General features: G+C 37.9%; 1 protein-coding gene across 1 annotated transcript in view; it reads left to right on the top strand.

Moving 5' to 3' along the window:
* Positions 1-23,884, top strand: part of KITLG (KIT ligand) — a gene marked incomplete at its 5' end in the record, with an annotated part of 25,854 nt that extends 1,970 nt beyond the window's left edge. The window contains 7 exons of the mRNA XM_009071368.1: positions 8,010-8,072; positions 12,533-12,712; positions 14,683-14,845; positions 15,719-15,814; positions 21,730-21,839; positions 22,341-22,417; positions 23,845-23,884. Of these exons, the coding sequence (XP_009069616.1) occupies positions 8,010-8,072; positions 12,533-12,712; positions 14,683-14,845; positions 15,719-15,814; positions 21,730-21,839; positions 22,341-22,417; positions 23,845-23,884 (729 nt within the window). The remainder of the gene's footprint in view (positions 1-8,009; positions 8,073-12,532; positions 12,713-14,682; positions 14,846-15,718; positions 15,815-21,729; positions 21,840-22,340; positions 22,418-23,844) is intronic.
* Between the last annotated feature and the right edge of the window lie 843 nt (positions 23,885-24,727).

Below are 24,727 nucleotides of genomic sequence, written 5' to 3'. Positions count from 1 at the left end.
TGTGAGGGTGCTATATGGTCCTTCTCCTGATTTAGATCCATATCTTTCAGATTTCCCTACCAAATGCAAAATTTGAGCAAAGTTAACTAGCAAGTTCAAAGATATTTTGGGTTGGACAAAAAGAGATGCAGAAAATACAAAGCCCAAACATATGGATTATCTTTGTTTGGAGTTGTGTGAGTTGTTCTGAGAATGGTTTGAGGAAAGTCTGTCTCCCAGTTTTGCCTGTGTTAATATTTGCAGAAATAATTTCAATAAAGCCACTCGGGAATTGAAAGGATAAGGTGAAATAAGTTTAGTACCTTCAGTTTAGTGTAAGAGCTATTGGTTTCAATTAACATGACTATATTGCGTGTTGGTAATTTTCTTTTGAAATGCTACACCTTGACTACTTGACATTGAGAACAAAATGAAAAAAAGTATAATAAGGTTTAAAGTACTTTTAAAACAAAATATCTTTAGTTGACAGTGTGAATACAAGAAGGGAGAAGTTCACAGAGGGTACTGACTGATCACATTACTTTGCAACAAGTACAATTTTTTTTGTGCTACATGGACTATATCATATAATAGGGACTCAAACATCATATTGCTTAAAAATATAGCTTAGGAGAACCTACAACTCTTGTAAATTACTGTAGAAGTTTTGTACCACTTCTGCTTTTTGAAACAGAGTATACTCACTGAATTAAGGAATGATATTCTGATGATGTATGTCTTCAAAATTAGACATAGCACCCACAGGTGATTGGGTTCTTTATTAGAATCATAGAATCATTAAGGTTGGAAAAGACCTGTAAAACTGAGTCCAACCTTTGACCAACCACAACCACACTAACTAAACTATAGCGCTAAGTGCAAGGTCCAGTTGTTTCTTGAACGTTTCCAGGAATGGGAATTCCACCACCTTCGTGGGAAGCTCATTCCAATGCTTAACCACCCTTTCACTGAAGAAAATCTTCCTAATGTCCAACCTGAACCTCCCCTGGCACAGCTTGAGGCCATTTGCTCTTGTACTGTTGCTAGTTGCTTGGGAGATGAGACCAGCCTCCACCTGGCTACAACCTCTTTTCAGGTAGTTGTACAGAATGATAAGGTCTCCCCTGAGCCTTCTTTTCTCCAGGCTAAACAGGCCCAGCTCCTTCAGCTGCTCCTCATAGGACTTACACTCTACACCCCTTCACCAGCTCTTTTGCCTTTCTCTGAACACGCTCCAGCACCTCAATGTCTTTCTTGTCGTGAGAGGCCCAGAACTGAACACTGTACTCAAGGTGTGGTCTCACCAGTGCTGAGTGCAGAGGGGCAGTCACTTCCCTGGTCCTGCTGGCCAAACTCTTACTGATCCAGGCCAGGATGCCATTGGCCTTCCTGGCTACCTGGGCACACTGCTGGCTCATGTTCAGCCAGCTGTCAGCTGACACCCGCCGGTGCTTTTCCTTCAGGCAACTTTCCAGCTGCTCTTCCCCCAGCCTGTTGCTCTGCATGGGGTTGTTGTGAGTTAAGTGCAGGACCTGGCACTTCACCTTATTGAATCTTGCACAGTTGGTCTCAGCATATCGATCCAGCCTGTCCAGATTCCTCTGCAGAGCATTCCTATCAACACCCACACCCAGCTCAGTGTTGTCTGTGAACTGACTGAGGGTGCATTACATCCCCTTGTCCAGATCATCAGTAAAGATATTAAAAAGGGCTGACTCCAATACCAAGCCCTGGGGAGCACTGCTAGTGACCAGCTGCCATCTGGGTGTATCACCATTCACCACCACTGTCTAGACCCAGCCATCCAGCCAGTTTTTAACCCAGTGAAGAGTGCACCTGTCCAGGCCATGAGCTGCCAGCTTCTCCAGGAGAATGCTGTGGGAGACAGCATTGAAGGCTTTACTGAAGTCCAGGTAGACTATATCCACAGACCTTCCCTCTGACTGGAGGTCCTATTGGCCTTTAAAAGTGTTACTTCTTTGCTGATCCAAAGAGTATGTGCCAGTACAACATAGTGTCTTTAGTAAATATCCTCCCCTTTCACACTGAGAACAAATTGTAGCCTGGAGGATTTCACAGAAGCTAATGTTATGTGTACACTTATTACCCATAGTTATTGTGATGTTATTCACAAGCTCTGTTACACTCGCCAACAGTGTTACAATAGTTGTTTCTAAATGCTTTATTCTCAGCCAGACTGTCATGTTATCTAAGCCCTTTGGTCCACAGTCAGAGTATGGTCCCGTCTGTGTGCAATAAGATACCTGTTCAGCAGTAGCAAGCAAATTCCTTCATGTAGTTTAGGATATTGGCCCCTCTTCCTCCTGTCTTATCACAAATTCTCAGACATCGGGCTAGATTCAGTTTGGGCTGAATCCTTCACTGAGGCAGATTATGATCTCTTCATCTCCCCAAAATGTTAGTCTTCCCTGGGTCTTTCCTCCTCACAGTAAAGTTATATCACCATCTCTCCCCAGCCATTCTGGTCTATAGCAAAGGTGTCTGACTTGGCTCTACTTCACAGATCCTTTTATATTCACTTCTAAAATCTCTATTGTTTTTCCTGTCATAATAGGAAAAATGTTGGATTTTATAGCTCTCTATCCATACAAGTACATTTCTTTTATCCACTAAGAATTTGGAAGAAATCCAGTCTATGAAAAGTCTTATTCTAACTTCAACTTCTGTAATTTTTCCCTTCTGTCTGTTAATTTGCTGCTTTGACCCTGTATCTCTTACTTACTTCCTTCAAGCTGTTTCTCCTTTTTTCATTATCAATGGCAAGCTTCTTGGGTTTGTCTCCAAAGGTACTATTAACACTGCCTATGTTGTTGTAACACATGCTGAGTTTGCCCTCTTGTTCCAGCTTCTCCTCATTATTTCCATGGTATCTGTTACACTGTTCATGGCTGCAGGAGAGATGCTCCTTGATAAACACCCGGCAGACTCTCTTCCTCTTCCTATCATGCTAAAATTCTTTGCAGCTTCAAACCATGTCGCTCATTTTTCTTTTCCCTACTGTGTTCTTCCCTAACCTTTACTGCAGTGCACCTACAGCTTGCAAAACAGTGCCACAATTCCCTACAACCTAGTCTTCATTTGTTCGGTTCTGGGCTTGTTCCAAGTACTGTAAACCCCCTGCATTATTTGTAGAAAACTCCTGAGCGTACCTGCATCTATGTTCTGCTCAACTGTGTTGTGGGGATAGAGAAAGATAAGAAGAACGTGCCTCAGTCAAGACTCTTTGTTAATATAGACCAGGGATGTCTACTAAGCCTAAGCTATTGGAGAATAAATAAGGTATATTGCGCAGTGCCTGAAAATATGGGTCATTTGCCTAATCAACTTCATGTTGAGTAACAAACTGAGGACAGATGTGTGGTATAACTTGTTTTCAGTGGACTTAATCTGGATTTTCACTAGCATTGTGCTAGACTCACACCAGAACCTAGAATTGGAAAGAATGAGCAAATTCAATAACAATAAAGTTTCTGAGCATTAATCAGCCTAAGATGAAACCAGACTGGTATCTGTTCATACAAAAATGACTTGTATTTTCGGTAAGATTAAATTTATTCACGTCTATGTAATACGTTTGCCATACAAAGAATGTGTCCTCCATAAAATGGTTTTAAGAAGGAAAACACAATTGAGCAATCATTTTTATTTGTTTTTTAATAGTGAGAACTTTAAATGAGCATAATTTCATACCTATAGAGAACGAAAGTATTTAGATAGTATTCTTTCTGCACCACTAATCACTTGAATTCCTGCTTCTTTTTTTAATGAAGATGTCTGGAGGGAAACACATTACTTGATGAACAAATGTTCTGTATTATGAAACTGTAATTGCAGCACCTGTCAATAAAGCCTGTCCCTATTGTTCTTTTCAGCACAGTAAGTCAGCAGAAAGCTGCCTCTCTCTAATTGTGACTTTGATTTTGCATGGCAATTAGGAATCTATTGCATATATGTTAGTTAAATATGAACATCAAACCTAGATATAAATAGAATTTTCACTGAGCAGTGCAGTATGTACAGCTACAGTATGTATGCCTACATACCTGCAGTACGCATACATAGCTACATATTTTGGTTTCATTCATTAACAAAATCTAAGACACCTCTTCTTCCATGATCTTCTCTAAAGCAACTTTCTTTGAATGTTGGAAGGCCAAACAATAGTCAGCATTTACTGACCAGGTTGCACGTTTGAAACATGCTGTTTCAAATACTTTGCTTTCACATTGCATCTTTGCTGTAAATATGTACTTTACACTCTGCAGCATTTGATATTTATTTTTAAACGGATCTCACTCTCCTGAGTGAAGGGGTTATAAAAAATTATCCACTGTTGTTATCTGGCAAATAATCTGCCACTATGACTGTAAGAAGTGTGAACGGAAATCGTTAGCATGTTGTCTTAAGCCAAATGATGAGGATTTTATTAACTACTTCATTAGCAGATGAGATAGAGTAGATTGCAGAGATGATAGACAGACAGTGGAAGCTCCTGTAGGAAAAGAGACAGAGATGCTAAAAGAAAGGCAGAGAGGTGCAAAGAGCTGTAGACAAGGGCATATAGGGATAGAACAAGGAGGAGTGGCTTTAAACTGAAAGAAGGGAGGTTTAGATTAGACGCTGTGAGAGTGGTGAGGCACTGGAACAGGTTGCCAGGAGAAGCTGTGGATGCCTCACCCCAGAAGTGTCAAGGCCAGGTTGGATGGGGCTCTGAGCAACCTGGTGTAGTGGAAGATGCCCCTGTCCATGGCAAAGGACTTGAAACTAGATGATCTTAAAGGTCCCTTCCAACCCATACCATTCTATGAAAAGTGTAGGAAAATGGAAACAAGTAGAGAGAAATGGGAGGTAAAAATGATATCCAAAAGGAGAGTATGTTTTTCCCCATCATATGCCTCAGAGTAAAAAAGAAGACACTGTCAATGGAAAATGGTAATTTTTACTTTATTAACTTACTTTATCTTTGATGTATGTGTAAAATATAGTATCTATGCTTGTCTCCTTATAATTTTGAGAACAGTCACAATAAAGAAAATTTCCAAGAACAGTAGCTCTCATTTCAAAGCACTCGACTGCAGAGATAGGACATCTCTCTTATGTTCTGCTGTTGCAGAACATAATCACTATTACATCCTTTTTTCATCTCCTCATCTATATTTTTAAAGTATATTTGGGTTATGCAATGTTAACAATGCTATATTAAATATTCAGACCTCTCTATGTCAAAAGGAGTCTTACATTCCCTAGTTTAAGATTTTGTTACAACTGGGTATATAGCACTTAGTTTTATGTGGATTTAAAGACACAAGTCTAGATTCCCGGCTCTCCACCTTTTCTAAGAGCATGACAGCATTTCAGCAATCACACACACACTAAATCAGGTAAACTTTTTGTGCCATTTTAATTGCAATGAAGGGCTCTTTTAGTTCTATACATTCCTTTCCAAGATTATCATTTGATGTTCTCCATAATCATCAAAACTCTTACTTCTGTTTAAACCAAGGTAAGACATGCAGGTAGGTGTGTTGTTGCCCCTGAAAGTTTTCACTGTGCTTAAGGAGGTGAGTAGAATAGGACTCAGGGAGTTTTCAAGGGACAGTCCTTTTCCAACCACCTTTGCTCAGGAGGGTCAGAGCCCCTCTCATCATCTGCTTCTTGCACCTGCGCAGAGCAGGTGTGCAGAGTCTGTTCATTCCTTTCAGGATCATTTCAGCAGCGTGTGGTTGGTTTTGGATCATAGTCTTGGTGGTTAGTATTCCACAAAATTTCAAGATTCATTTCAGAAAAGCAAGAGAGTACAACATGCCCAGATTTAGTATAGACATATCCTTCACTCTTACATCAGAGGCTTTACCCTATTTTCTGTGCGTGAGTTGGGAAGTCCAAGTGGGACACAAATATAACTCCCTCGCTTTGACTGAGATCCATCATTTACCAGCAGAGCATCTGACGTGTGGAGTTTAGTCAATAAAACTTTAACAAGTTTCCTCTTGAGGCAGGGCATATATTTTGTGTTTGACACCCTCCCCCAAGTGAACTTCATTTTTAGTAGTAAATTCAAAAATATCTTTCTGATTCACAGTCTGTCAAGGAGAAAAATATCTGAGGCTGAGCTGTATTCTCTGGCTTTGATTGAGAAACTGTAAGAGCACTTGGGCAGTTAAATTTTTTTAACTGTGCATGAAAGGTGCTTGACATGTTCTGATGCCAGGAAAGTAGATTGTATACATAATGCATATCAATTCTTGTAGTGTTCATTGATTTGGAACAAATTTAATCTTCCAATGACCTTTCTTAAAGAGCAGTGTTTTTGCTGACATTGCTAAGTATGGAATCCCTCTAGAGTGAGTATGGGAAACTGTGCATACAGTAGCATCTTCACTATCTTTGCTGCTTGAAGTGCTGCTAATCCTACCTCTCTAGGCATGCAAAGGAAGCTAGAAAAGAAACTGGATTACCTATTAGTATGTCATGATGTCAGGATGTCCTTAGAGAAAGGAAAAATAGTAAAAAAGTTTGGATGAGGATTTAGAATAAATCAGATGCTCTAAAGAATGCATAAATATATTGGAATATTTTTCAGTATTTATAGTATCTTGAATGAACTGCCCAAAATGCCAGGTAAATAGAAATTAATATAGAGAATTGTAGTCACACTTCTGGAACTGGTGCTTTGGTATAAAAATAAAACCCAAAATTATCTATGGAAAGGATTTTGCCATATCAGTTTTATATTTTAAAGCTGTAGGAGAAAGATGTCATTGAACTGAAAGATTGTGGCTCAGCCCACATTTTGAAATAGCTGTTTTAATTTTTAATTGAAAATAAATTTTGTTTAACTAACAAAACATTATGTTTTGTCAAACAAAATACTACCAGAAAACTCCACAGAGGAGAAAAAAAATCCCTATGCTGGTTGCTATAGCAGCAAAATCAAAAGCAGCCATAACAGAATGATCTTTAACCTGAAGCAGAAATGCTTTTGCACCAAAGGAGCTATGTCTGTGCATATTATTTTGACTGGATTTCAAACCAGGATGAGAAATATCAGTTGAATCTTTTACTGATATAAAATAGATTTACTGTATCATTAAGCGTCTTATAATTGGTAAACCTTTTGAAAAAACACTTCAAAAGACTGTGGATCGTGGCAGTCCAGCAACTGTTGGACTATTGATCTCTCAACTCAGCACATTCCCCACATGTTCAACCATGTCTCATTGTAGTGTTGGATCCTGTCTGTGGCAGATTGCATTGTATAATTCAGTGAGAACCCTCCTTCCACTCCTGTCTTTGCTGCAGAACACTCCATGCTCACCCACATCTGCAAAGCTGCACTCAGCTTACATGTTTGGAAGCTCTCCTTCGCCCCAGGACATTGCTGCGATATAATTATATTGCTCATCATTAGTAAGAGGCACAACTTCAAAGTTAAAGTTTTGCTCAAGTGTTTGTCTGACCTGATACATAACTAAGCACAAGGCAGGCAAGTACTTCGTTAGGTTTGGATGCTTGTTGAAGTTGGAAATTATTTGAAGGAAAAAGGGTTAGATTCTTCTGAGTCTCCTACTGTCTGCAGTGGTTGGGGTTACATAGGAATTGTAATGTAAACACTTAAAGACATGCCATTTAACTATTAAATGCTATGAAGTTTTTGCAGTGATGACTAACATCAGATCACTTCTGAACACATTACTGACTTTAATTCAGCTGGGAAGTGGTAGCATTGAACATGATCAGATCAGATCTGGGTATATTACAGAGATATGGAAAGATAGTTCACTTGTGAGCAAATAAGGGTCAATAGCAGTTCCACAGGAAACTGCGTATATTAAATAACCTTTGTTACCTGCACCTTTACTGCAGGTAAACGTTTACCTTTACCTGCACCTGATAAATTACTGAAAATTTGTGTTGAATATTCGATAGATTTTGTTGAATACAGTAATGAAAATTAAGTCTTACTCTGTCTAGACAGTAATAACATTTTTATTATCTGTTTATTGTAGGTTGGAAATCTCCCAAATGATTATATGATAACCCTTAAATATGTCCCGAAGATGGATAGCCTGGTATGTATGACCATTTCAAATTAATCCAAATAAAATAGCCCACTGGAACCAGTGATGGCTGTAACATCTTGTACCTAGTCCTATGGCTTAGTAAGTTACAGTTAAATAATGGTTATTTCACTTTTCATATGATTCCCAAATATTTATTTAAAAGAAATGTAGAGAGATTCTCGCAGTCTCTTGACAGCAGTAGGGTTTCAAACATGCTTTGTATTATTCTTTCTGTATAATGTCATAGTTAATACATAGTAATACTTTCAAATAAGCATCATCTATATACTTTACAATTTTATTAAATTTTGTATTAAAAACTTTCATATTATCTTATTCCTTAATCAACAAATTTTTTGGGGTGGTTATTCCTCGGTTTAACAAAAGAAAGCATTTTAGAGTGGTGTGTTGAAAATGCTGTCTTGGTTGTTGCACACACTGCAAGAAAAAGAGGAGAAGGAAACAAGGTGAAAGTACAAATGATGATGAATGCTATATTGTTTTAAGAGAAGGAAAAAAGTAAGAAAAGGATGGGTTTGTCAGTTAAACTCAACAATATGGTGCCTGTCAAGAATGGAAATTATCTGCTAGATGTAAGAAGCTGTTTTTGTATCTGTACAAAGTTTTCACCATGAAAATCCAATTTGTGTGTGATACACATGTAAAAATGCATCCTATCCTACAACATTGTAGCAATATTCCCTACTGCTAGTGTAGAATGATGCCAGAAGCAACATTCTCTCAGTCCTGAATAATGAGAAGATGGTTGGAGGAAAAGGAGGCTGTGAAGGACCCTGAATAGTGAGGTTACAGAGAGTTATGTCAGGTCTAGAAGTGTTCTTAAGAGTTATGTTGGAAGCTTGAGGTTTTTACTAAAACTTAGGGTCCTTTTGAAAACCCAGTTTAAACTTGATTCATTAGACAGAAAAACGCTGCAGAATGAATGCTATGGTAATGTCAGGTACTAGATCCTATATAATATAAATAAAACTAATGGAAAAATTTCCATTTCTGATAATAGCCAATATTCAGAGGAGAAGGAAATAAGACTGGCTGCCACCATCTCCTGGCTGCTTTGTATTTTGAAATTCACTGATTTTGGTGCCTGATGTGATGAGATTCACATGTGTGGAGCACAACCATAGCCCGAGTGCTGTTCCCTCGTCTTCCAGGGTGAATGCAGTAGTTGTTGGGCTGAATTGAGACTGTTCCCTCTGCTGCACTCCTGGGGAGGTTGGCACTGAAGATGAAGAAGGCCAGGGAGCCTGCTTGAGTGATGAGTCCTGGTTGTTCTCACTGCCTGACTCTTGCCTTGCTCCGTGGTTCAGTTTTGACTGCCAGTATGCAGTTCCTTTTCTGTAGTTTAAATGCCATGTCATCTTGATGCGTCATAACCAGAAACTTAGATTCAGTTTACATTTATGACAAGCAGCCAAAAAATAAATAGGAAGAAGAAAAGTTCAAAGCTGAGATTTCTGTGTTCCCTTCACTGGTACACTACTTTCACTCATTGTAGTGGAAGGTGCAGCTCTTGGCCACATGCCTTTGCAGGAGGAAGTATTCAGTGGTATTCACATCCCACTTTGCCAAATTCCTCTCTGGGAATTTCAGGTTGTGTTATGCATACCACAGCAAAGGCTGGCTGAATAAGTAGGCTTTGCTCTGGCTTCTGCAAGGTCCCTGCAAGCTGGGAAACCCATGGCTTTGCCTAAAGTAAATGCCCTTTGTTCAGCTCTGAAGGGATTGAAATGGTGCTCTGCAGTTTTTTTCAGTAGACTTCAATCTTCAGTGCGTGCATAAAGTGGGAAGTGTACTCAAGGTAGCTAGTCTCAAATGTAGATGACTAAAGGTAGAAAGGCAGAATGAACGCAAAGCAGATGGCAAGCCAGTGTAGTGCATGTAACAGGAACAGACTGACCCCATCCATTAAACAGAAAGGTTGTTGCATTATGCACTAGCTCAAGGCAACTGAGTGGCTTTAAAAGTAGTCTTGAATAGAGTGAACTGTGCAGTCTAACCTGAAGGTTAAAAGGCAAAGATGATAGAAGCAGGGGCTGAACTCAGAAGAGAAGATAAATAAACTTTTAGATAGGTGTAGAAAGTAAAAGCTAAATGAGGGCTTTCTGGAAGTACAAGGGAAGTCAGGTTTGCAGTCACCCTAAAATTGCCCTTGGTCAAAGTTTACACAAAAAAAATCAGTTAAATCTCCATTTCTCCTAGAAAATAAGATCATGGTTTTCAGTTCAAGCAGTTTTGTCCCTGTGTTTGGTAAGTACTGAGATAGCAAGTGATTGCACAGCTTGATATTACTGAAAAGAAAACTTGGAGCTTTCGTGAAATACAGCTTTGTAGGTCAGAGCAGTTCAGTCAGAGGAGACTCCCACACACATGCTAAATCACAGGAGCAACAAAATAGAGTCCCTGCTGGAATTTCCAAATGTTCACTAGAAGCAGCAATCTTACACAAGTCCCTGCCAGTGGAGAATGCTCACCCACAAAGCCTCAGAGGAAAAGAGTTTCCAGGTTTCCAGTTCAGGGAAATGCAGAAGTCTGCCTGTGTTCCTACACCAAAGCAGAGCAAAGAAAATGCGTTGTCTGTCTTGCGGGGACAATGGGACTCGGCACAATATACGCTCCTTGAACAGAGTATGTTTCAACAAGCTTTCTCTGATTTATTTGCTTCTTCTTCTTCCTTCACCTCGTTGTGCTTGAAGGAAAAAAAGGGAAGCAGAATCAAGCTAAACATTATCCATTTTACTTTTTTTCATGCTTTTATAAGTCATTGTTGAGGTAATTACAGAAGGTGATATCACTGACTTACCACTTGATATCAGTGTGTGAGACAGTTGTACACAGAAATGGAAAGTGGACTGGACCATTAACAATGTATTTACACTTGGTTCTCTAAGCCTGGAAGCGTAATAGTCTGGTTAGTCTTCAAAAACGTGAAGTGTATTTTTTCTCATCAAAACCATTTACACATCAAAGGAGAACAACACCTGTGGATAATCTTATTTGAATAAAGAATCTGTATGCAGTTTTATTGAAGAAATTGAGTAAAATGAGATTGAGTCTAGAATCATAGAACCAACCAGGTTGGAAGAGACCTCAAAGATCATCAAGTCCAACCCTACCATTGTTACTAGACCATGGCACTAAGTGCCACATCCAGTCTCATCTTGAAAACCTCCAGGGACACTGAATCCACCACCTCCCTGGGCAGCCCATTCCAATGCCTGATTACTCTCTCTGTAAAAGACCTCTTCCTAATATCCAACCTAAACCTCCCCTGGCAGAGCTTGAGTACTTTGCCAAACATTTGCTGTGTGTTGCCTAAGGTGGAGTGCTGCCTATCCACTGGGCATCAACTGGAAACTGGTTTAGTGATACTAAGAGTACTTAGGGGTTGTTGGGCCAAGATCTTCATACCTGGAGGGCTTTAATGATCCTAAGACATTTTCAACAGCAGAAAAAATAACTTCACATATCAAATAAATTCCCATAGCATTTACCATTAAAAATTCAGCATTTATTGGGAAGGGATTTCCAGGTACAGGTTGCAGTGTGACTAACACATCACCTGTATTTTTGCTATTCATATTGAGTTGGGGTTCTTCCTTGGCTGGGCAACTTTTTTCTTTACTTGAGTACTGTTATGTAAATCTAAGTAAAAGAAGTTAATGGCTCTATCTCTGACAGCAAGAATAATTACCAGGTTTCAGTCACGTGAACAGCTGTACAAACTTTGTCTCCAAACTAACTGCATAGGTGTCAGTGAAAGAATCTGAACTCTATTCCAGTGACACAGATGTGGCAGATCTACAGGCTGCACAGAACACTTTTGTTGTCGAAAACGCAAGAAAAAAAAGGCTTTTAGATCTAGAAACTGTTCCCAGTAGTAGCATCTAGTGAAAAAGCTGAAGAGAAGGAGTTAAGTAAGCTAACTAGTTTAAAGGTGGATAAAAGCACACAAGGATTTCATGCAAAATGTTTATGGAAACCTTCTTGAGAAGAGATTCAAATCAAGGATCTTTGGGGTTAACTGAGTCATGTAAGGTCACAATAATAAAATGAAAACTGATAGTGGTTTAAAGAGTTGTTAAAGCAGTAGGTATTAAAAAAAAACCCCAAAACTAAAAAGATTAATGAAAGCATGGACTAGGGTTCATAGTAGCATGTCCCAACACTCAAACTCTCAACAGACTGATACTTGGCATTCATTAAGAATTTAATGACAGGATGGCATTTAACGGACAACTGTCAGTATCAGTGAGAACAGAAATTTTACCAAAAGGACTGAAGAGAAAGTTGGCCACACTAAAGAAGAAGAATATTTATGTAGACTTTCAAGATAATTTAAATTGGAAAGAACAGTTTAATATACTTTTGCACATTGAGCTGCTTAACCAGTTTTTACTAAAGTCTGATACTTAATCTACCTCTTTGTTTCTCTTTTTATCCCCTAACAGCCTAATCACTGTTGGTTGCATTTGATGGTGCCTGAATTTTCAAGGAGTCTGCATAATCTTCTCCAGAAATTTTCAGATATTTCAGATATGTCTGATGTTTTAAGCAACTATTCAATCATCAATAATCTCACAAGGATAATTAATGATCTTATGGCATGCCTCGCTTTTGATAAAAACAGGGTAATCTTATACAGAGTTTCTTTTTATGCTGGATATTTTTGGTTTTGCTTTCTATTGAGCAGTACTCAGTAATAGTTCTAAAAGGTCCAGAGTTTCATTAGATTTGTTTTCATTTCTATTCCTGTACATCTGAAATCCTACTTTGTAGTACTTGAGTACTACTACTACTCCTCCTTCTTGAGTACACTGTGCTAACATTGGCTAGTTGCTATCTCTTGTTTCAAAGAAAAATGGCTTGCATGGAATGAAAGTATATGCAATGACCTGTATACAGTTATTTAAATAGTCAAAAATGCAGCCATCATCTTTAAGATAATTAATTCATTCTGGTCTGTTTGAAACTAGCAGAAATCTTCTTTGTGCATCCAGCTTAAATTATTCATTTTGCTAGTGATTCTAATGTAAATATAAGGATCGTGTTGTTGAAGCTATTAATGTACTCTTAGTATGTATCACAGTATGAAGCTCTGAAAGCTTCACCATGGTTTAATGAATTTTTATATACAAATGCCCAGCTAAGGCCAGGGGATATCAATCCATTTCCAGGTGTTTCTGGATTCCTACAGCAGGTGGAAGGATTGCAGGAGTCTCACTCAAGAGATGTCTGATTCTCTTGTGTGAAAGTGATGGGGGGGATAGAGAAATTAATTTTCTAGTCCCTTATCCAGCTCTTACCAGGCTATCAGCAATTAAAAATAAAGTTCTGTAGTTGAGGGTTTTGTCCCACTGAATAAAACAGGCAAAATCCATTCTGTTCTTTAGAGCAAGGATTTAATCTTCCATATACATTTATTTTTGTTGACTAAGTCCTTAACTGTAGTAATTGCACATTTTCAACACCCAATATGAATCAACAACACCCAGTATGAATCAAATTAGCTGAAACACTCAGGTGCATTTCGAGTGGCATAACCTCCTAACCTTGTCATGTATTTGCCTTACATTGCGGAGAGTATGTAGACATTACCTACCTTTCCATTTCAAACTGAATTCTGTCCAAGGTTCAATGTATATATATTTTATTTTATTTTATTTTATATTTTTGTCCTGATGATTCAAAGCACTCAGCCAGGATATGGTTGGGGAAGAGGAATTCTATTTTGTAGAATGGAGAAGTAAATATCCTGAAATTCAGAGAAATTGCTAGGTATTGATTTCTTCAGAGAATAATGATCTCAAATCTCATACTTTCAGAGTTAAACACAAAAAAAACTTAGGAGCCAAACTGGGAAGATTTTCTACCTTTCCATGGTAAAAACCATGTTCTTACCACTGTCCTCCTTCTTGAGAGTATAGGGTACTGCCAGGCCAAATTTGACCTGCTGGCATAAGAAACAGCTGTTACGAAAGCCAGAATCAGGCAAAAAGAAAATAAAATTTAAAAAGTTAAACATCAGTCATCTTAACATGGATCTCAATCATGCTGTTTAGACTGTCATAACACAATTGTCTGATAGACCTCAAAGTAATTGGGCTTCCTTCTTTATAGTCCTTCTCTTATTTTTATGTACATCATCAGGGATCTCAGCCTGCTTCTGTGCAGGTGTATCCCAGCTATTGTATTCTGTTCCTTGTTCTCTTAATTGCAATACCAATGATTGTGTTGTGTTCGTGTATTCAGATTAAAAGGGTCATGTGGAACTTTGCAAAGTAATGTGAAGTCAATATAATGTTTTTAATGAGAGGAATTAAAAGACTCTTCATTTTCAACATGGAATGGGAGACTGTATTTCATCCCTTAGGAATTTTACAACACTATTAGTAATTTATTTCTATTTACAAAGTTAATCTGAAATCCTCAATCAGAAGGCCTGTATATTTTATGAAGATTGTATACAGCCAATCTGGTCTTCTTCAGGCTAAAAATTTAAACTATTTCGTGTCATCTTTGGATATTTTTATCTGTTGAAGCATTGAAATGAGCATCTCTCTGGACTTTCTTTCAAACTGAATTCTATATTTTACCCTAGGATTTTGTAAAAGAAAATGGTCACCTTTATGAAGAAGGTCACTTCATTCCTGAGGATTTTTTTAGGCACTTTAATAGTACCATCGAGGTCTATAAAGAGTTTGCAGAAACATTGGATAAGAATGACTGCATTCTGCCTTCTACAGTAGAAACACCAGAGAATGGTAAGATGGCTCTCCTTTTGGGGAACAAAATCTATGTAGATGTAAATTGATGATTTAACCTTGATTTCAGAGATGCTAAGGATCTGATATTGTACCTCCATGTCACCTTTTTACTGCCAGTTAAGTTACTACCGACACGGAAGGCTGTATTTCTCTTCAAATTTGAGTTCTATCTGACAGGAGAACTAGTGCCATCATTCCTAGAGCATTCATTCCTTAATATAATCCAAATAACCTTACAAGATGCTGCTCTATTTCTTTTCATCCCAAATATATTCTAGATTGCCTTTATTACATTGTTCTTCTCTTCTGTTAATGCTCTAGTTTATATAAGACAGTAAAGGAGCCTAAGATTACATGACTGAAAGGACTGGAAGCTGTAAATTGCAGCTGACTCAAGACAACCTTCATATTCATCCCACCCCTCCTGAAAAGGGTCATGTTTACTTCATTTAAAAATTTTAACAAGCTCAAGTCAGGCTCCGGCAGTTCTTTCTCATCTTTCCAGTAAATGGACATTTTGTATAATCTTTTGTTTTACTCTATCTAGTGACAGCTATTATTTAATTAGGTCAAAATATCCTGTTGCACAGTTACACCAATATTAACTAGATCAGTGCTATAACCTAAGAGCTTGTTTGCAGCAATTGCTTTTCCTGATTAGCTATTCAGCAGCATCTCAGTGTGTAGACACTTCTGTCTCTTAGTAAAACTCCCTTTTTTTATGGCTTCATCCATTTTATAAACAGCCCTATAGCCATTTTTTAAAAATAGCCCTATAACTACATCAGAGTAGCCCTATAGCCCATCGTCTTATATAGAGGGAACTGTATTTTAAGTTTCATAATGCTGACACACTCATTTTCTATTTAGATTCCAGGGTTGCTGTCACAAAAACATTTTTCTTTCCTCCTGTTGCTGCCAGCTCCCTTAGGAATGACAGCATTGGCAGCAACACTAGCAGTAACAGTAAGTACAAGTGATTGAATTAATATATGTGTCTCCATTTTGTTCTGGTAGCTGGTTGTTATGAGAGCTCAGAGGAAAGGAATGTCATTAATTGTGCAAATTAATGGGAAGTTACTTGTTCCTGATGGTGTACCATGTGTTTCTCAGCTGTCATACTGAAATGCGATGAACTTATCTAATCAAAATTTAGAGATGCTATCAAGTTACAATGATGTGACAGCTCTCTACAACTTGGAGAGGGCAGGCTTCTTCATTTTGGCTGTCATGAGGTCTCACTAATCATATGGTCTCAGCAAATTTGGCTGTCCTGACATCTCATTTTAACTCTCAGAAAAGGAAGTTGTTCCAAATGAACAGAATAGCTATCCTAAAATGAGGGTACTCATGTGGACAAAGAGGTTGCCTGTACATTGCATTTTGAGAGTAGTGTCAATCCCAAGCTTTACACCAGTTCTGAAGACAGTCCCCATGTTTGCTTAGTATAGTCACAGTAGGGCCACCTGCACAGTCAGCACACTTTTGGTTGGGGTCAGTGACAAAGGCACTGCAACTTTGGCAGGCTGTAATCTTCTCTCTGGCATGGTCATCTCCATATTTCTCATCTATCTTCATTGGTGCATTACATGACTGATAAGAGAGCCCAGAATAGTTGCTGTGAGAGCCTCAGCATTACCCATCACAGGATTAGAAGGGGTATAGGAATCTGAGGTGGAGAGAAACAATGAAGTTTCAGGGGCTTTTAGTGACATGGTGTGCAACAAGGTGAATACTCTGGAGCTTTCCATGTGAACAAAGAAGGGGATTTTCCTTAGAGGTTCCTGAAATTGTGATCAAAGCTTAACCATGTTGTTGTTTCCTTGTTCCTGTTTCTTGAACCCATCAGGATGGCAATGTATATCTATGTCTTTACAATTTCCCCTTTTCATGCCTGAGTTTCTTCTCATGCTCCTTCTCTTGGAAATGTGTAATCTAGTTACTCTCTAGGTTTTTAGCAGTTTGTATCCTACCTCTTAGTTTGGTCACAGCTGCTATGAGATTTGAATCCCTTCCTGGTTTCTTTCTAATTAAGAGAAGGTCTTAAGTCATCATATCCCAGAACCCTCAGAGTAGAAGGCTGGAACAAAAAACCACCTTCTACTCCTGGCTGTCAGCCTGCCTCTCTGGAAAAGAGAAGCCTCACTGCCATAGATTCCTTGCCAAGAGGTCACAGAGCTGGCTGCAAATATCCTGATGAGCCCAGGGCCAACTATGAGGCACCAGGAGGGGATTAAAGAATGCATACCTGTCTCTCTCAGGTCTGAACATGTGATAATTTTTGCTGTCACTGCTGGAGGAAAAACATTCACCTGCAGCCTGAAGCAATGGGAATGAATCAAGGAGCCAAAAGACAGACAGATAGATTACAGGAGCAGTTCAGATGAAAGGAGTTTGACATTAACAGGAGAGATGCTGGGCAGTGCAGTGGAGTATGTATGGCACCTGTGTCTGTGTTGTGGAGGAGGGTACAGAAGAAGGATTATTAATCTTGTTTTATAATTGGAACCGATAATCAAGTAGGAAAAAAGCCTAATTAAAATAATGCAGTAAGTTAAAGAAATTGCTTGGCTGCCATATGCTGTACAGGTGTGTTTTAACTGATTATCATTCTCTTAAGCAATTTATTGGAAAATTGGATATCAGTTAACAGCCTTATGTAGAAATGACATGAGGACTGCATGTCTGGGGCTGGGGACAGTTTGAACTCATAATCAGATTAATTTACATTAACTTGGATACTGACTGGTTACACTCTAGTTATTTGTGTGGAGTTTTTTGCAGAGAGGGGCCTCTGGAATCCTTACTGCCATCTCTGGTTTACTTCCTGAAATGGCCTTCAGTATTGATTTTAATTTTGTCTTGGATTTATTACTGAGGAAGTTTTGCTTTTACTTAATTCCTAACTTCTTGGAAGAAATGACAATGGATAAACCTTACTACTTCCTATGTGAAGACTCCCCAGCACAGGATCCCCTGGCTTCAGTCCTGCTCTCAGAACAGCACGACTAGATTCAAATTTTTAAAAAAAAAAAACCTTTGGAGAAGAGAAGGAACCTGAAAAAAAGCATCTTCAAACACAGAATACTGATTTTTTTTTAAAAAAATTACCCTCTTTAATTTTAAACAGTTCTAAATTGAGCTAATTAAAATTAATATTTCTAGAGCATTTAGAGGCATTCAGTGTTTGCAAAAGGAGATTAATAATAAATTTTGAATCTATTAATAGAGTCTGTGTAGTCAGATGGCTTGACCTGCTCCTAATTCTAAATTCAGCTTAGACAAAGCTGAAGTTCATAATCTAATAAAATCATTTGTAAAATAATTATCATAGAAATTGTTTATGAACAGTTAAATTATGGTTTTTTCATGTTACATTTGTTGAAAGAGTCATGTTTTGTGACTCCATTGTTCTTACACAACAATAAAATTAAACTATGATAATAGAGTTGTATCATAACTAAATCTATAACAAAAATCTTAGCCCAACTAAGTGTAAAATAGAAAATTATGCTATTATTTTTTTCCAAAATGGCGATAATGCTGTTTTCATTCTTGTAATATTAAATATAGATCTGTGGCATATTCCCACTCCATCTTTTCCCCCTTAGAATTCTGAAAACATCACCACCAGCACCCTCAATTTATTTAGTCTGGTTTGTTTTTTTCTCTGTTACATGACTGTAGTCCAATTTAAATTCCAATTAACTGTATAAGTACCAGTCTTACTGGTATTTCTCTGGATCATTATACCATGCCTAGTCTAGAGAATTCAGATGAGATGGTTCATGTGTAAAGAACAAGTGTCAGGACAAGTCTTGAGTCCTGATCTCTTCTTTCAGCGTTTTAACCAAACAGTAAATAAAGCTTGGTGGTATTTTCCCTATTGGATGAATCTCATATTACTCTGATTAAAGCTTGAACTTACTAGCTGTTGCTAACACTTTTTTCCTCAATTTAATGCTAAGATGTTCTTTATTTTTTCATGGAAAGTTCAGCATTGCCTTCTTCCATTTTTTTGCCTGCAATTTCCTCACAATAATTTAGCTTTATTATGCAGTACTGAGCAGCTCAAAGAACATATAAACACAGAGATCTCTGTAACTGTTTCTAGGAAAGTCTCCTTTTTTAATTAAGCAAAGAATACTGTAGTTTAATTCAGTAATTGCACAACAATTTGAAAATGTTCACCCATGGCTTAATGCAATTGGTGTTGCGCTCTGTGCCTTTCTTCCTTTGTTCCAACTTCATAGTTAATAGAAAACCCTAATGAACAGGTGAGAGCTGCTCTGCATTTTTACAGATAAGATCTTGTGGTAATTGTGTTGGAGCTGAGCACAAGTAAACTGAAAATTCCTTTGAGATATATATGGCAAAAGAAAATCGAGCCAGTGCTTTGAGTCATAATCACACATGGCTGAAGGTGGGAATGCAGCTCAATAACTTCACTGTGTAGCTGAGTGGCTTTTAAATGCAAATATATTTTGTTCACAGCTTAACATCCCAATGTCCATGAAGACTATACATAAATCAGCATCAAATGAGCTCACTTCCTTAGTGAATCTTCCACAAGTTGCAGAGTGAGAGGTGCTGGCCTGCATCCACTCCCCTTTTGCAGTTTACGGGATAGAGTCTATTTAAAGTGAATAATATATTAACTGCAAAGCTAGCAGTTCCTCTGGCATTGCCCAAAGTGTTCATAAAGTTACTGGTACATCGGGTTCCTCCTCCTTCTCTACCTTTACAACTGCTGCGAATTTCTATGTAGAGCTCTGAAATTTCTTTGTAAAAAATACTGTTAAAAACAAGGGTGCAGGACTGTTGCTGATCACTCTGCATACAGAACATTTCTTTAGAAGTTAATGTAAAAATCATCATTCTTGCCATGACATGCTGCCCAGCATTAGGTAGGCAGAGGGTTTTTGAGGTTATACACTATACCGTAACATGTTATCAAATAATTTATGCTCTACGTGACCTGAAAAGTCTTTCCTTTGATTTTTATTTCACGTTTTAATTTGTTTCTGATGTTTGCAGAGTGGAATCCAGAAATCATGACCATCCCCATAGGGTTTACATAATTTAGTTGTATAACTCAGGAGTCGTTCACTGGGAAGAATGGCATTAGGCAAATGAGGGTTGCATTTTTCTTGACTAGAGCACAAGAGCAATATAGGAATTTTCTTCTGAGAATGCAATTCAGATAAAGTAACGACAGGAATTCTTTTTTGAGTTGCTCAGGCTGGCTGTGCCCCACCTGGGTTTGCCCAGATTTCTTGAAGACGAGTTCTGCAGGCAAATGTTCTCTGTGCCTATTCTGTGACAGAAAATTAGAAAAGATATGTCCCCCCAGTTAATTTCTGCTCTTGGCTGTAATGTCTGAGCAGACAGAGGCAGACTAATCGATAGCCTCTCTTTTTCAGCTGATGCTCACCTCTATAGAACTTTGTCTGCTATCTTTCCCTTCTCCTCTGTAGACAGATTTCTTTCACGGTAAGCTAGCATTGGTTCTGCTTGACTGATGTTTCCTTTTAGTGTGTTGAGTCTGCCAGATGTAAGTAAAATTCAAGTCCCTACAGTCAGAATCTAGAGTTTGTAAACCGTGTATGAGATACAGAGATATATGTAGTATATGAATACATAAGATAAAAACTTTATGCTGCCTTACTTTTTAGTTATGTCTACCCTGAACCTAGAAAATTTCAGAGATAAAAGGAATATTTGTCTAAAACTTGCAAAGTGTCAACCAGAAAATTTCAGGGAGTTGAAAATGAGTTGCTAGTTAACTGTGACAATACTGCTTTCTAAACTAAAGTATTTGCTTGGAGTCTGTTTAATAATGTACTAAACACACATTGCTTGACCCAGTACATCATACTGTATGTGCTTAGACATTTGCTGTTTGCATGAGTCACACAATTTCTAGTGCTGTCAGTTCATTTTCATTTCTGTATCCAATCACCTATGCTTTTTCAGTGCTTACACTTTGGTTCCTTTCCTGTAATCTGACAATACATCCACCATTCAAACTGCAGACAGTCAATCTTGAAATGAACCAAAACTGGGTGGATGATATCTAAACTAGCAGGCTCCTGTGGCTTGCTTTGCATTTCAGAAGGAGGATCCCCAGGTGACTCTGTAGGACTTTTCACATCCTGCTCTTGATGAAATAACTGAAGGGCCAATTTTTAGTCTCAGCATGCATGAAGCTCCCTGTAATGGGAATAGAATTGTTTGCGTATGTAAAAGACTAGGATTGGTGCGCGTCTGTATAAATGTTAAAAGCTATCAGGAAACTGTTACAACCAAATAACAGAAGCTAGACCTCCAGGTACAAGGGTTTGATCTTGCTGAAGTCAGCAGGAGCTTTCCAGGAAGATATTAGAAGTAGTCAGGCTTATTTTGTTAATTAACCTCTCGAGAGATTTCATGTTGGTCATTGATTAGTGGCAAGGCAAAGTGTCTGTCTACAGTCGGTGGGAGGTGTCTGATGGAACTTAGACAAATTCATGGATTGGTAATATATTCTTTTCCAGATAATTACTTTGTGTTACAAAATAAGACCTTCAAAAATTAATAAATCCAAACTTTGAAGTGTGGGCAAGAAATCATTCTCAACAAATGACAAAAAGAGAATTAGTGTTGGTATTTTTCAACATAGCTGTTTCAGAAATGGGAGGAACATCCTTGTGGTCAAAAATTTCCTGTAAGACTTTGTATGAAGTGCACCTCATGTACATAGCACTTTGAAGTATCTGTTCTGCTATTTAAGATGCTATTATGTAGGTGGTGCATGAAAGTGCTCTTGCTAATAGTGTTGCCCTGAAGATAGTTTTCTGCTATAAATCTGTCTTCACTAACGAGAGCATCTGTAATTACAGAAGAAGCACTTGGCTTCATTAGCAGCTCCAGCCTGCAAGGGATCAGCATAGCGCTGACATCATTGCTGTCTCTTCTTATTGGCTTTATTTTGGGAGCCATATACTGGAAGGTAAGAAATATTACATTTAATTGTTTACATAGTGATACTACATTTCTTAGCTATGGGGAGGTGGGAAGAACAGAACCATTCTGCATTTGAAAATGAGAGATCTCTCTTTTGATCTTCACTGAACTGTGAAATGCAGATGTAAATCTGTGTGTCACATTCTTGAATTTCACCACCAAAATGCAAATCCTGTCTTATCAGCATGATTGCTGTCTAATTGGAAACAAAAAATGTGGGATTCACCCAATTTTCCATGCCTCGTATCGTATCTTGAGAAGAGGATTTGTTTTGCTTTTCCCCCTTATACCCCTGCCTACAATACAAAGGCTTTGATAGTAAAATTTTATCAGTAGCAGATGTATGTTAGAGGACAAGATTTGGCCTACATTTTCCAAGATGCCTTTGATATTGAAAATCTGAAGCAAATTGAAGCATACAACAATTGTTTAGGGAGTTACTAAAGAAAGCTTTAGAATATTTATATTTAATGCATTTTATTCCTAGAAAATACATCCCAAATCCAGACCAGAAAGCGATGAAACTACACAGTGTCATGACTGTCAAGAGGAAAATGAGATAAGGTATATTGTTTCATTTTATATGTGTATTTACAAATGTAATTTTATCTCTGAGAGCTACTTCCTTATTCTCTCTAGCTCTATGGCAAACACACAAAAAGTCCAAACACAGGGTCTTGCTGCAAAGGTAAAATATGTGCTTAGGGTGTGCCCTGTAAAGGATCTTCTAGTTTAAATATAAAAATTGATATGGAAGATATTTCTGCTTACAAAATTTTATTAAGGGGACATTACCTTTTCTTTGTCTGTCCTTACTCCCACTGTGGGAAAGGATTGCAGAGACCTATAGGGGAAGTAACAAAATAAAGTACATGTTGTTTGCTTTGTGGTGTAAAAGTAGATCAATATTATGTAAATAAATGGAAAGAAATGTCTTCCTGATTGTGCTCCTAAATCCTTCTAAATACTTCTGAGATTAATATTTTTTATGTTCTTTCACTTTTATACATTACCCAGGACATCTGTGTTTTCTGGGGTCTCTTTTTAATGTCTATAGAGAGTTAATGAGAACTCATTCAAATCCTAATAACTACTGAAATGATTCATGACTGTTCATACTTAAACATTGCTTTATCTGATTTTTAAACAGAAAAATATCTGTGTAACTGAGCTGATCAAATACACCTTAGAAATAATAGTTAAAGTCTTTCAAGTTCCTTGGACATGGCTTGGGCAAAGAATTCTCTGAAATCCAGAAAAGGACTTAAGGATATTTTTAATTGGGATAGTTCATGCTAAAGCATTTTGAGAGTATTGTTTAACCTCATATACCATGATGTTTTGTCAGATTTTAACTATGAGGAATTCAGGGAAAGATCAGATGCAGATGGCAGAAGGATACATCCTGTAGTCTTCTCACCCTATGTGAAATGCCTGGTGCTTCCCGCTGTTGAAGGCAGAAATAGGCAAGGTTCTGTTCCAGCAGTTTGGTCACAGGAGCTGAATTTTTCAGTGTTTAAGCTTGCTAGAATAATAAATTCTTAAAACAAATTTTCTTCATGTACTGTACATAGAATGGAAGACTGTGTATTTGCCAGGAGCATTGGTTGCCACAGATAACTCATTCTGCACCTCATCCTCACAGATATTAAGACCTGTGAACTGGAACATACATCTCCCTTTTAACTTCACAGGAAATAGAAAACATTGCTTTATATGAAGAGAAGAGCAAACAGTTAGTTAAATGCAGGAGATGGCCTTAGCAGGAAATTCAAACAGGTTGCATTCTCCATCAAATGTCTTCTTAATTATATGGTGTATGTTTTGGCATATATGGCATAGATGAACATTCATCTGTAACTAGGAAGAATTAACAGCAAACAAATTGCAATACTTTGAGTTCCCTGTTATTGTAACTAACTTACAAACCCTTTTGTTTTATTTCCTTGAAAGACTTGTATTGTAGCATTAAAGTACGTTTTTTTTTCCAGTATGTTGCAGCAAAAAGAAAAGGAACATCTACAAGTGTAGCTGTTGCTTTTTCTCCCTCAACACTGTTACTGTTTCATGTACTGGTAAGTTGTTATGGTGAGAGTCTTACCATAGACTTAATTACCCAGCTGCTGTAATATTAAGTGATTTAAAGTCCATTTTTGGAAAAAAAAATAAAGCTTGCTATCAGTGGGCTTCATTTGTACATAGGATCTTTAGCAGCTAATTTAATTAATCCTGTATCATTCATTTAAACATTTGACTTTTAATTTGAATGCTTCAAAATTAAATGTGCAGGAATTTCAGAATGAAGGACAGCTACTACTTCTCCTTTTTAGCATGAGAGCTGATATGGAGAAGCTGTCAGCTCTTGTCCTATTGCTGTTTCAAAGCAATGTGAACTAAAAAGAACAATCTACTAAAAGTAGAACGTGAGTGTAGGAGAACAGGCCAAGTAGAGCTGAGCTTTTATTGATTGTTGCTCACTCAGCACATTTTACATTCCCTGTAGCCTTATCAGGTATATCATTCTTTCTTTAATATGTAGGAGTGAACAGCAAAGGCGAGTGAGCTTTCTTGGTGCCAGATGTCCTCTTCAGAATGGTGCACTTCTCTGGCAAGGGGCTTCTTACCACAGGAACTGTGCTGTACTTAGCCCATGGCATCCATGTAAGGGTGTGGAAAATTCAGGCAGTGCTGAATGCTTCATTTTATATCATGAGTGGAAAGAGCTGCTTAAGAGTATAACAGGCAATCCAGGTTTTTGCAGTTTATCATGTAGCAGTTACTCTCAGATGTATTCCAGTGTTTGATGTGAATGAGTTAGCTACAGCTTGGGATATTTTCAGTCTCCTTAACTGCATTGTTCTAACATCTACTTAC

This window comes from Acanthisitta chloris, unplaced genomic scaffold (genome assembly GCF_000695815.1).
Source record: "Acanthisitta chloris isolate BGI_N310 unplaced genomic scaffold, ASM69581v1 scaffold15683, whole genome shotgun sequence".
Lineage (NCBI taxonomy): Eukaryota > Metazoa > Chordata > Aves > Passeriformes > Acanthisittidae > Acanthisitta > Acanthisitta chloris.
This window is presented reverse-complemented; position numbering and strand designations above follow the sequence as displayed.